We start from the raw sequence: 13,014 nt of genomic DNA on the forward strand, positions 1-13,014 counted from the left end.
GGGGGGGGGGGGGGGTGCCTGTGATGTGAGTTAGCTAAGGTGTAGTCAGAATGACACGTGGCTAATGGTTAGTGGGCTGTGATGTGATAACACAGCTTGGCAAGTGATACTAACAGACAAAGCTTCATATGTGTTGTTGGGTCTCTTTACCTTTCTCAACCACATGGAAATGTTTTTCTTAGCTATTTTTTTTTTTTTTTTTCCCTTCTTTATTATTATTTTTCTTGTTTTTATCTTTTTGCATTTGGTGTTTATGTGTTGTTTTGTGATGTGTGGTTGTATGCCACTATTGTTTTTTTATAATTAAATCCCATTTCGTTTACGAGAATCGAGTGGGAGATTCAAACTTTTGACATCTGGGTCGAAGATATACATCGAACACAAGATGTAAAGTTCACTGATATTTAGCTATTTGAATTATAAATTTCAAACTTGGTTTATATGACTCGGGATATCGTCCTAAATTATCTTTTACTGACTCGAAAATTTACCTAGTTTCTTTATTTGCTACTCGCCCTTGTATTATATCCGTACAATCCTACTTTATTTTGATCATATTTGGATAAAAGAAAATTCGTGGGACTTTTGAGCAAGTTTTTGTTGTGAGCCCTTATTGGTGTTATATATGGGCCCCGTGAAACGTGGGCTTGGGCTTGGCTAGAAGTTTTTGTTGTAAGCCCATATCGGTGTTGTATGGGCCCTGCAAAACGTGGGCTTGGGCTTGGCTCGAAGTTTTTGCTGTGAGCCCTTATCGGTGTTATATGGGCCCTGCAAAACATGGGCTTGGGCTTGGGCTTGGGCTTGGCTTGAAGTTTTTGTTTGTGAGCCCTTATCGGTGTTATATGGGCCCTGCAAAACATGGGCTTGGGCTTGGCTCGAAGTTTTTGTTGTAAGCCCTTATCGGTGTTATATGGGCCCTGCAAAACGTGGGCTTGGGCTTGGCTTGAAGTTTTTTTGTTTTGTTGTGATACCTTATCGGTGTTATAAATGGGCCCTGCGAAACGTGGGCTTGGGCTTGGGCTTAGCTCGAAGTAGAAGGTAGGTGTAAAACATTCTTTCAACTAGGCCCAGCCATAAATCCAATAATTTTTTTTGTATTTTAACCATAAAAAGAAAATTGATAAAATCAAATGATGTTAAGAAAATTACCAAAAGAGCCCTTTTTTTATAATTAAATCCCATTTCGTTTACGAGAATCGAGTGAGAGATTCAAACTTTTGACCTCTGGGTCGAAGATATACATCGAACACAAGATGTAGAGTTCACTCATATTTAGCTATTTGAATTATAAATTTCAAACTTAGTTTATATGACTTGGGATATCGTCCCTAAATTATCTTTTACCGACTTCAAAATTCACCTATTTTCTTTATTTGTTACTCGCTCTTGTATTATATCCGTACAATCCTACTTACTTTATTTTGATCATATTTGGATAAAAGAAAATTTGTGGAACTTTTGAGCAAGTTTTTGTTGTGAGCCCTTAACGGTGTTATATATGGGCCCTGTGAAACGTGGGCTTGGGTTTGGGCTTGACTCGAAGTTTTTGTTGTGAGCCCTTATCGGTGTTATATGGACCCTGCAAAACGTGGGTTTGGGCTTGGCTTGAAGTTTTTGTTGTAAGCCCTTGTCGGTGTTATATGGGCCCTACAAAACGTGGGCTTGGGCTTGGCTCGAAATTTTTGTTGTGAGCCCTTATCGGTGTTATATGGGCCCTGCAAAACGTGGGCTTGGGCTTGGCTAGAAATTTTTGTTGTAAGCCCTTATCGATGTTATATGGGCCCTGCAAATCGTGGGCTTGGGCTTGGCTCAAAGTTTTTGTTGTGAGCCCTTATCGGTGTTATAAATGGGCCCTGCGAAACGTGGGCTTGGGCTTGACTCAAAGTAGAAGGTAGGTGTAAAACACTTTCAATTAGGCCCAGCCCACAAATCCAATAATTTTTTTTTTTTTGTATTTTAACCATAAAAGGAAAATTAATAAAATCAAATGATGTTAAGAAAATTACCAAAAGAGCCCTTGATTTAGCACCAAATTCCTTAATCCTCACGTTAATTTCGTAATTTTAGTCTCTCACAACCGCCTAACCACGTGCAGTAAGTTCATCCTTTATCTTCCACACACAGCCCTAAAATCACATTTCAACAGAAACGGTGAAGAAGAAGAAGAAGAAGAAGAAAGAAAAATGGAGACTACAGTGATCATCGTCGGAGCAGGTCCGTCCGGCCTATCCACCGCCGCCTGTCTATCTCGAGCCTCGATCCCTTACAAACTCCTTGAACGAGAAGATTGCTCTGCTTCGCTATGGCGGAAATATGCGTACGATCGATTGTGTCTTCATCTTCCGAAGAAATCCTCAGAGCTTGCGTTTATGGAGTTTCCGTCTTCTTTCCCTAATTACGTGCCGAAGAAGATGTTTCTCGAGTATTTAGATTCTTATATTTCGAATTTCGGAATCGATCCTCTGTACCGGAGGAAGGTGGAGGCGGCGGAGTACGATAGGGATTTGAAGAAGTGGAAGGTGAGAGTGACGAATAGTGAGGGCGACGGAGAAATCGAGGAGGAGTATGTTGGACGGTTTTTGGTGGTGGCGACGGGGGAGACGGCGGATCCGTACATACCGGTGGTGGAGGGATTGGAGAGATTCGGCGGCGAAGTGATGCACTCGACGAGGTATAAATCGGGGAAGGGATTTGAGGGGAAAAATGTGTTGGTGGTTGGGGCGGGAAATTCTGGAATGGAAATTGCTTTGGATCTTGCGAATCACGGCGCTACAACTTCCATCCTCGTTCGAAGTCCGGTATTCCACTTTCCACTCTATATTTTTTCTGTTTTAAATTTATTGAAAATTCGTCCTTTCTATAATTTATCCAAAAATAAATATAAAAAAAATCCTGAAAATCAAATTTAACAATTTTTTTTTCTCCATTCATATTTTTCTTCCTATAAAATACACTTTTTTTAATCACTAATTTAAGTTAGATATTCAAATTTAATGTAAATTTGTTACAGGAAATTTATTTTACAGAAAAATTGTTGCATGAACTAATAATATATATATCACTTTCCAGTCTTATCGTTTTCAGTTTTAAAATTATTGAAAGTTCGTTCTTTCTAGAATTTAGCAATGAAATAAAAAATAAATAAATCCTGAAAATTAAATTTAACAAATTTTTTTTCACCATTCATATTTTTCTTCCTATAAAATATTTTTTTTTTTTATTATTATTTTTTTTTTGTAATATCTAATTTAAGTTAGATATCTATAAAAAAAATGGTTTCAAATTTAATGAAAAATTGTTGCAATTTCAAAGATTTAGAGGAAATTTGATTGAAGGTTATAAATAGTTAAAATTGGATACATTTATTACTTAAAAATTATTTTAGTTGATAGAACTCTCTAGCCTCATACATTAATAACTCCAATTTTAAGAAATTGTAACAACTTTAAATAATGACGTGGACAGTTGTAATTTAAGAGAGAGAGATTTGATCCTAAAAGAATGACGTGGTCAGTTGTATTACTATAAAGTATATAAAAGGATATGTAATTTAGAGTTTTTTAATTTTTTTTAGATCTCAACAAATTAGAAACCCATTTTCAAAATAATTAAATACCTTCAATTTTATAATCAATTTCATAATAAAAATTTAAAAATTTTGAAATTTAACTTAACATTAACTAATATATTGTTTCCATAAAAGAAAATTAAAGGTTTTAATTCCTTGCTTGACTGAGAAATTTACTCAAATCTTAAATTTTTGTTTGTAAATATGTTTTTAATTAACTCAAAACATATATATATATATATATATATATATATATGTATGTATATATATTTCTTAGACATTGAATTAAAAGGACTTAAAATCATTTGATATATGATTTAATTTTAAAACTTTCTAATATGTCAAGAATTTATTAGAGAGAAAATTGTTAGAATCGCGCACATGCTCGATCTAGATGAACACAAAGAATATAATAGAGAAAATGCAAGATGAACACAAAAAATATATTAGAGAAAATGCAAGGAGAATATTGGTTAAACAATTTGTATGGATGACTACTCCAATAGAGAATACTAAACAATTTGTATGTATGACTACTCCGATAGAGAATACATCTATATATATAGTTTAGCTTACTATATATAGCTTTACTGAATATAGATTTTTAGTATTCTGTTTATTATTTATGACAAGAGTGGTTGGCTTACTATACATAGCTATATTTATTCTGTATTATCTAGCTGTGTATAACGGTTGACTTACTATACATAGCTATATTTACTCTGTATTATCTAGCTGTGTATCACGGTTGACTTACTGTAGCTATTTACTATTTAGTTATGTATAAGTGTAGATTTACTCTATCCTAATTATTTAAGACAATTTACTCGTATATCATTTAGTTTAGATTAAGTGAGGCTCCATAACATAACAAAAGTAAAAAGTTTATAAATGTGTTAGATGCTTTTTGAAATTATGCAAGCTAATTTTAAATGAATTGAAACAGATCCATATTATGACAAGAAGAATGATGAAGTTGCAAGTGTTGTTGGGGCAATATCTGGCATTAAAGTTTTTGGATTCATTGATGGTGTTTCTGAGTAAGATGGTTTTTGGAAGCTTGAGTAAGTATGGTATGAAGAGATGGGAAAAAGGGCCCATCCACATGAAGAGGCGCCATGGAAAGTTCCCTGTCATTGATGTAGGAACCTTCAACAAAATCAAATCCGGTGAAATTCAGGTACTCATAATCCCTTAACCTTCACATACTTTTGTGAGTAAGATAAGACCCAGTCTTCATATGTAAGCTTCCATCTAGTTTATTAATATGGAAAGAACTGTAATTGTAATTGTAGGTGATATCTTCAGAAATATCAATGCTCGAAAGCAACAATAATGTGATGTTTAAAGATGGCAAACTTCATCCATTTCATTCCATAATATTCTGCACTGGCTTCACTAGCTCTGCTAAGCTGTGGCTTAAGGTAAAATCTCCCTCTCCCTCTTTACTTTACTTTATCTTCTTTGGGCTTTTCCTTTCGGGCTTCCCTTTAAGGCTTTGAAACGCGTTTGCTAGGATAAGATTTCCACACCCTTATCAATAGGTGATTTGTTCTCGTCCCTAACCAATGTGGGATATAACACTCAACCCTCGTTAATTTATACTATATCTAACCTAATGAACAAAGAAAATTAATAAAATTAATTTAGAAAGTTTGTATGTGTATTTAAAATTGTTATGTTAATCTTTGGTCTCAACTAGTTGAGACGTATATTGTGGCATCTCACATCGGTTGGAGAGGAGAACGAAGCATTAAGGATGTGGAAACCTCTCTCTAGTAGTGTTAAGGATATTTAATATCGAGATATTTGTCATATTATCATAGGTATCATATTTCCATTTATTCCTATTTTCATATCCTTGTAATTTATTTGATGATTATAAATAGAGAACTTTCACACACATTTAGGTGTGGTGTACATTTTAAAACGGTGAGGTTGAAGGTGATATCTAACCGCCAAAGAGGACAATATATGCTAATAGTGAGCTTTAACTATTACAAATAGTATCAGAGCCAGATACTTGGTGATGTGCCTGTGACGACGGGGCTCCTAGAGTAGTGGATTGTGAGATCCCACATCAGTTGTAGAGAGGAACAAATCATTGCTTACAAGAGCGTGGAAACTTTTTATTAGCAGACACGTTTTAAATCGTGAGGTTGACGACGATATGGGCCAAAGCGAACAATGTCTGCTAACGGTGGACTTGGGCTGTTATATATACCTTCGATAAAGAGGTTAACGGCGAACAATGTCTACTAGCTTGTGTCTCGAAATCATAGATTCAAATCTTAATTTTGTAGTTGGATCTATTGGATCGTCTAAAATGTTTTTGACGCAGGATGACGATTATCTCCTAAATGATGATGGACTATCCAAAGTGAGTCCACCCAATCAGTGGAAAGGAAAAAATGGGCTTTATTGTGTGGGCTTATCCAAAAGAGGGCTCTATGGGTCCAAGGTTGAGGCCCAAGAAGTTGCCAATGACATAGCGGCCCAACTCCATTGTGTTTAATGTTATTATATTCGCATTAAAACCTTATTTGTAAAATATATTATAAACAAAATTAATTAAGAAAAATGTAAACAATTCCTGGACCTCCGATGCGACACGTTTCATGTCCAAATATATTAAAAATTAATTATTTATAAACAAATTTACTAAAATATCTAAAAACTTATTCAATTTTATTTTATTATATTTTCAAATATACTTTCAATAAATCTTAAATGGTTTATTGACTCAGTCCTAAATTTTAAGAATTAATTTAAATAAAATAAATTTAAGTATACTTTACCGAGCGAGTAATGATGGTCATGATTCGAGATGACGTCAAGACATATGTATCGTGTCGATGGGAAATCAAGATGACAAGATAAAATACAATGTTGCATTGAGAGACCTTGACCTCGAGATAGAAACAAGGTCGAATCGAATGATTTTACTTAGAGTAGAGGTAAGTCAATTGTGTCACAAACGATTGAACATGCACGTGTAGGTAGCGTGTGTGGTCAAACAAGCTTGGATTTCGCATCAGTTGGTAAAGATAAACCTCGCCCAAGGTTTAACGAAACTACAAAGTCGGAGCGAAAAATTAATATGGGACTTGAGTTCCTTTAAAGCTGGTCGTGAATGTGTCCAGATAACGACGTCGATCCACATGTGTGTAGAAGCCTATTTGAATATCCCCAAGATAAAGACACGAAATCATAGATGTCCACCGGAGACATAGACTGGGATTCCTCGATCTTATTCCTGCCTCCCATTTCATACTACTCCCGGTGAAATTTCTTACTAATTCTATTTATTATTTAAATTATTAACCAAAATTGATATTATAAATATAAATATATTTTTTTAAAATTTCAATTAGGTAAATAATTTAATTTTAAAGAAACGGTTATTCCAATGACAAAAGATGGAGCGTAAGTATTTTTTAATTTATATAAATATATGAAATAAATAAATAAAAATAAAAGTGTTCCAAAAATTTCCCACCATTTCTTCACTTCGCGGAACTTCATGCTCTTACCAAATCGAATCAAAAGGTCTCCTGTATTTCTCTCCGCGATTGCCTCTGCAAGGGGATGTGATTTCGGTGTAAGTTCGTGATTAAGGAATCTTTAGCAACAATGCCAATGGCAGCCGTCGCCAATATTCAGGCTCGGATCGTTGATCTTCATTCTCCATCTTCATCGTCGGTTTCTGGTAATCATCAGTTATTTTCAACATGCTTAACTTTTAAAGCGCGTTCGATCGTCAAACGACTAAGAGAGTAACTAAACCGAGCCATTTGTTAACTGCGTTATTGATTGACCATCGCTATAATTTGAACAGTGAATGTTTGTGTGTTTCATCGATGTTTGCACGTTGTCTTTCATTTTTCACGTTATGCCGTTGGCTTAGTAGTCTATTGTTTTCTTTATGGTCTTAGAATCAGAAAATGACGATTCTGGTTCGAGTTATGATGATTGCGAACTACTACAGAATACATTGGCTTTTGAAGACAGTGTTGGATTTGACAACCACGTTGTTCGTTTGAAGAGTCCTCTCACCGATACAGAGATGGTGGATGCGCTTGATTGTTCGAAGAACTTATGCATTCCTACTTTCGAGTATGAGGATGATGTCGTGCTTGATAGCGAGGACGAAGGAATTAATGGATGTCGAGTGATTAGAGTTTCCAGCAACCTGTCTAGAAATGAAGCGGGGTGGGAAGTTAAAAGTGATGCACAAGATGAGAATATGACATTGGATTTCAACTCTTCTGACCAGAAGCCATGCGATACAGGTTCATACTCCCTGCTTCAATTTGAAACTCGATATTATTAGCCATTTTCAAATATAGGGTTAAGTAATATTTTAGTATGTAATTCAGCTTGGGCCATTTCAGTGTCTTTTCTACTCCTAAGACATGCATTCTAGTTCATATACTTCTTAAACAGTACTTTTTTTTTTTTGTCAATGTACTTTCAAAAGGTTGATTTTTATCTAGAACTTTTAAAAAACGGAGTTTTAAAAGTACAGGGACCACTGCAAATCAAAATGGACAAAATGCTAAAAGTAAACCTTTGAGTTAACCCTTTTTCTGTTCTGTTCTGTTCTGTTCATTTTTTTTAGCATAACTTTGGTTGACTTGTCTATAAATTTGTATGAAGGGGAGCAAGTTTCTTCTAATTGTTTGAATGGGGTTGACATGGGGAAGGATTCATATCAACTTTCGCCAGGGTTAAGCTATTGCAGTTCTCAAGAACCAGGAGATTCAACCCAAGTCAATGCTCTTGGCTTTGTGGATCAGTTTGTAACTCTAAGTACTACAAATGCAAATCTTTCTCAAGGAAGAGAGGCTGCTAGAGTGCAATCTCCTCTTCTTTCAAGAATTAAGGGACCTCAAAGTTTGGCAAAGAGAATAGGTAGGAAGTCGATTGAAGAAACAAGGAACTTTGAGTGGGTTGACATTTACAAACAAGAAGCAGAATGCAACTTATTTGCCAAGTGCAAAAAGGCAACTTCTGATTTTGTTGACTGCAGAGGGCAGTCATGTGCAACCAAGCCTCAGAATATCGCAAAACTGAGCAATAAAGAAGGCGATTGTTTGCTCAAAAAGTATGAAGGTGAGGAAGCAAGTGCAGGCATTCAGTTCCGGATTGATCCAACTGCTTCAACCTTGCCACATCCAAGATTGGATATCTCTTCATCAGAGATAGATGGGATGAACAACATTGAAATAGAGAATACGTTCAACAAGGAACCAAATGCAAAAATAGGAGAGGAACAGTTTGGCTCTATGGATGATGAGGGAGATGAACTCGAAGAATTAGATATTGGTTTTAGTACCCAAATAGCTGTTGAAGCAATGGAAGCACTGTCTTATATCCCAGATAGTAACAAACTTGCCAATGCCTGCAGTCCAGAGAATGCCTTCGATAACATTTCGTGCTCTATAATTGAACATAAACCTCATTTGAATAATTCCTATCCTCAAATTATGAGAGGCGCAGTTAGAAAGTCAAAGCGAACACTGCATTCTAAGAAGAAGCTTAATGCAAAGTGTTTGAATAGATCTCAAGCACAATATGACCGTCAGGAGTTAGAATCCGATTTGACAACTAAGAGACAAGCAAAAAGAAGTAGATTGGCGGTGAAGGGACGGTTGAATTATAGCAAGTCTCCTGATGGGAGCAATTATTCAGCCACATCTTCCAATCTACTCAGCGATACAGGTAGTTGCCAACTGATTCAGCGAGGTCTCACTAAGGGAGATCAAGTTGCCATCACCAGTTTGATGGTCGGATTATGGAGCCACCCCAGGAGGAGAAGAACACCACGAAACTTCCAAAGTCATCCAAATAAATCAAACAATCAGAACAACACTTCTTTAGCAGTTGAGGGACGTTGCGAGAATTCCATCTTAATGAAAAATGGGACATTAGGCAGAAATTCTAACAGTAAGTCAACTGCCTTAATTAGGAGTATTAATCCGAATTTCCTGCGTGTTTGCCTAGGGATTCATGCAAGTTAAATAAGCAATGTGCAACACGTTCTACATTAATGGTCTTTAGTGCAAAAATGTTTTCAAAATGTATTGCGTGAGACCATAAACTGTGATCACAGTTTGAGAAATTTCTGTTTATACTATGATAATGCAGTACAGGGAAAAATACATGCTATGTTTTACTGCAGGGAAAAATACATCAAGGTCCAGCTGCAAATTTGATGTTTATCACAAAACAACACCCATAATAATGCTACCACAGTCATCTTCGAAAGAGCTTGCACGATTAGGTGTCTCAGAGTCGATGCCTGATCTCAGATGGAAAGATTTGAGGAGAAGAAGAACAATGGCTTTGGTAAGAGTATGTTTTAGCCAGCATTTGGATGAAGTTACCCTCAAGCAACAAAAAAAGGTAAATCTGTGCTTATCTTTTTTATGACAATCAAGTTCTTTCAAAATGTGTACTTACCATCTGGTTTCTTCTTTAATAGGTAGTCTTACAGCTGGGTATATCAATTGCATCGAGTTCTGCAGATGCCACACATTTTGTAGCAGACAAGTTCGTTCGTACAAGAAACATGTTGGAGGCTATTGCTCTCGGTAAACCAGTGGTTACACACTCATGGCTTGAAAGTTGTGGACAAGCAAGCTGTTTCATTGATGAAAAGAATTATATTCTAAGAGATACTAAGAAGGAGAAGGAAATTGGTTTTAACTTGCCTGGTTCCTTATCTCGTGCTATCCAATGTCCACTTCTACAGGTGAAATGTTGTTTTTTGGTTTCATATGTTGATTTTTCATTAATGCTGTAGATATTTTACTTTTTCCTCTTTGATCCTACTTAGCAGGGTCTCAGAGTCTTCGTCACCCCAAACATAAAACCTAGTAAAGAAATCATTACTAGTTTGGTAAAGATGTCTCAGGGTGAGGTACTGACTATACATGCTTGTGCATAGTTGTGATTGTTCTCAAATTACATTACTGTTTGCAGCTGTAAATTTCTACCTCTATGTATTCTTATCCCTTTTGGTATTACAAAATTGGTCATAAATTTAAACGCCTTGCAGCCTATTGAGAGGAGTCAGATTTTCACTGGCAAGGCTGATAAGTTCCCCGACGATCTACTTATTCTTTCATGCGAAGAAGATTATGCGCATTGTGTTCCTTTCCTCAGAAAAGGTATGGATTTATCCCCTTTTTAATAAATAAAACACCTGGTTTCTTAAAGAGTAGCTCAAGAATAATGCTAGAGCTCCTTTTTGCAGGAGCAACCGTTTACAGTTCCGAGCTTCTATTGAATGGGATAGTTATCCAGAAACTTGAAAACAAACGGTTAGTATTTTCTACGCAAACCATGCGTCCTGAAGGAGGTGCAAGTTATTATAAATTTTAGAACATAGATTGACTCTAGCAATATTCAGGCTTACTAATTAGCATAATGAATAAGAACACTTTTCAAGTCTTTTATAATGCTTAGTTAGCTGTAAACACTACTTCAAAAGTGATCTCAAACATCATGTAGTTAGATCATTAAGTGTGAATTTTGAAATAAGTGTTGTAAAATGTGGCATTTAGTACACGTTTTCAAAAGAAGTGACCTCAAACCTAGTATAGTTGACTAAAGTTATATGAGTATATCATTGACCTTTTTACTCCCTCTCCTTTTCTCATTGAGAGTTCATCAGCTGCTGAACTTTGTTCTTTGATTTACACTTGCCATTAACAGGCATGAGCTCTTCACATATTGCACGAAAGGTTTTGATGACAGCCAAGACCAGTAGAACAGTCGAAATACTCTGTCCTCTTCCCTCTCTACCTCCATGGAAATGCTGGTAAAAATGGCTGATGGGTACGTATTTCCACTTAAGAGATATAGTCCTTTATATCTTGAGTCATTTTGGAAGACGAAAACTTTGTACATATTTTTGTTTCTATAATGAATATCCATCAAGAATTTTGTGGGCACTGTTTTTCTGTTCTATTTTGTTTACAACCGCATGGCAATATTTTTTTCTTTTATTTTCAAACATTTTTTTGGATGGAAGTGAATACTACTTTGGATTTGAAATCATTTTTCTCTGGTCACTTGCAAATTTCCCAAAAAGAACATATGCAACGTAGAAATTATAATACTGTTTTCATAGTCGGTAAATTTGTCAAAGAAAATCAGATATGAAAAAGCACAAAAAACATAATCACATTTAACCCTATAATCACATTCTTTATTCTACCACCAAATAAGTAGCAAGGAATCAACCACCAAAAATATTCCCTTTCCTCACTTCCTCAAAGAGAAATTTTCTACATTAAATCTCAAGGCTCCAAATTTTTCTTCAGATATGTTAAGAATTGTTGAGTCTAAATTTGCACTAGAAGAGATTTGGATATCATACACATATAGCACAGATATTAGAAGCTCTAATGGTTAGACTCAGAAGGTTGAGCGGTGGTGGTGAAGCTATCATAACCACCACTTCCTGGTGCTGCTGGATTTGCTTGATACATCAATGGTGCAGCAGCTGAAGGTGCGCCATTGGCTGAAGAAGGTTGAGGTGCGCTCCCTGGAATTGGTGCTGGAGGAGGCGGCGGCCTGGCAAGCATATTCACTTGGCCAGGCATAGGAGCACCGGGCGGAACCATCATAGGTGGCATTGTAGGAGCAGGTAGATATCCTACAATGACAAAGGAGCACAAACCGAAATCAATGAAAACCAACAAGATTTCANAACCATCATAGGTGGCATTGTAGGAGCAGGTAGATATCCTACAATGACGAAGGAGCACAAACCGAAATCAATGAAAACCAACAAGATTTCAATGTATCAAATCTGTGAATATTACCTGGAGCACCATGAGTTGGTCTTGGCAAAACTGGAGGCCGAATTCCAGGCAATAACCCCGGGGCAGCTCCCGGCATTACAGGAGTAGGTAATACAGGAAGACGAGGTCTTTGGCCAAGTAAATGCTGATTATAGGCTGCACCAACCTGATGGAATGCTGCGGCTTGACCAAGATGTTCTTTGATCCTCTGGTCAATTAAACTTTGGGTTTGTTGCTCCTCAAATTGCTGATAGTATGAACGCACGTTTGCCTGGAGTGCATCCATAAATAAGGTACTAAGAATCTCTTCTTCTTTATTTTTTATTTATTTATTTATTATTATTATTTTTTGAAGTCTTATTGGATGAATGAATGGAAATAATATTTCTACAGTTCTAGTCTGAAAGTGGTTTGTTCTTAAGAACATAAAAATAACATTAAATTCAATTTCTAAACTCTAGCCTGAAGAGCTCAACCTTGGAACAGAAATACTCTACTAAATTGAGATGTGGACAAGATTAACATACCTTATGTTTGTAGCCTGCATTATGCTGCTTCCTCACAGATGGCTGAAACACCAACAAAAAAAAAAAAAAAAAAAAAAAAAAAAAAAAAAAAAAAAAAAAAAAA

At 35.9% G+C, this 13,014-nt stretch overlaps 3 protein-coding genes across 4 annotated transcripts in view; 2 read left to right on the forward strand and 1 right to left on the reverse strand.

Annotated features, from left to right (window-relative positions):
- The first annotated feature begins 2,096 nt into the window (after window positions 1–2,096).
- Window positions 2,097–6,180, forward strand: LOC111807286 (probable indole-3-pyruvate monooxygenase YUCCA10). Its single transcript, XM_023692947.1, has 4 exons — window positions 2,097–2,798; window positions 4,515–4,748; window positions 4,864–4,992; window positions 5,910–6,180. The coding sequence occupies exons 1-4, from the start codon at window positions 2,184–2,186 to the stop codon at window positions 6,081–6,083; spliced, it is 1,152 nt and encodes a 383-aa protein (XP_023548715.1). The 5' UTR covers window positions 2,097–2,183; the 3' UTR covers window positions 6,084–6,180.
- An 894-nt stretch (window positions 6,181–7,074) lies between these two features.
- Window positions 7,075–11,689, forward strand: LOC111807120. 2 transcript variants are annotated; one of them, XM_023692697.1, is made up of 9 exons: window positions 7,075–7,277; window positions 7,504–7,860; window positions 8,228–9,517; window positions 9,753–9,976; window positions 10,056–10,325; window positions 10,413–10,493; window positions 10,632–10,743; window positions 10,830–10,896; window positions 11,291–11,689. In XM_023692697.1, the coding sequence occupies exons 1-9, from the start codon at window positions 7,202–7,204 to the stop codon at window positions 11,343–11,345; spliced, it is 2,532 nt and encodes an 843-aa protein (XP_023548465.1). In that variant the 5' UTR covers window positions 7,075–7,201; the 3' UTR covers window positions 11,346–11,689. The 2 variants fall into 2 exon arrangements, with proteins under 2 accessions (XP_023548465.1, XP_023548466.1); XM_023692698.1 differs by having other exon boundaries at window positions 7,193–7,277; window positions 7,532–7,860.
- Window positions 11,690–11,759: 70 nt separating this feature from the next.
- Window positions 11,760–13,014, reverse strand: part of LOC111807131 (U1 small nuclear ribonucleoprotein C-like) — a 5,887-nt gene continuing 4,632 nt past the window's right edge. The window contains exons 3-5 of the mRNA XM_023692714.1: window positions 12,912–12,953; window positions 12,406–12,655; window positions 11,760–12,236 (exon numbers count right to left, since the gene is read on the reverse strand). Of these exons, the coding sequence (XP_023548482.1) occupies window positions 11,983–12,236; window positions 12,406–12,655; window positions 12,912–12,953 (546 nt within the window). The 3' untranslated portion in view covers window positions 11,760–11,982. The remainder of the gene's footprint in view (window positions 12,237–12,405; window positions 12,656–12,911; window positions 12,954–13,014) is intronic.

The sequence above is a fragment of the Cucurbita pepo genome, chromosome LG12 (genome assembly GCF_002806865.2).
Source record: "Cucurbita pepo subsp. pepo cultivar mu-cu-16 chromosome LG12, ASM280686v2, whole genome shotgun sequence".
NCBI classification, from domain to species: Eukaryota; Viridiplantae; Streptophyta; class Magnoliopsida; order Cucurbitales; family Cucurbitaceae; genus Cucurbita; species Cucurbita pepo.

Bases quoted from the DNA above. Each gene is read 5' to 3' on its own strand.
- LOC111807286 (XM_023692947.1), top strand. From the start codon at position 2,184: ATGGAGACTACAGTGATCATCGTCGGAGCAGGTCCGTCCGGCCTATCC. The intron at 2,799-4,514 runs GTATTCCACTTT...GAATTGAAACAG, and splicing joins CCATCCTCGTTCGAAGTCCG to ATCCATATTATGACAAGAAG. The intron at 4,993-5,909 runs GTAAAATCTCCC...TTTTTGACGCAG, and splicing joins CTGCTAAGCTGTGGCTTAAG to GATGACGATTATCTCCTAAA.
- LOC111807120 (XM_023692697.1), top strand. From the start codon at position 7,202: ATGCCAATGGCAGCCGTCGCCAATATTCAGGCTCGGATCGTTGATCTT. The intron at 7,278-7,503 runs GTAATCATCAGT...TTATGGTCTTAG, and splicing joins ATCTTCATCGTCGGTTTCTG to AATCAGAAAATGACGATTCT. The intron at 9,518-9,752 runs GTAAGTCAACTG...GTTTTACTGCAG, and splicing joins ATTAGGCAGAAATTCTAACA to GGAAAAATACATCAAGGTCC.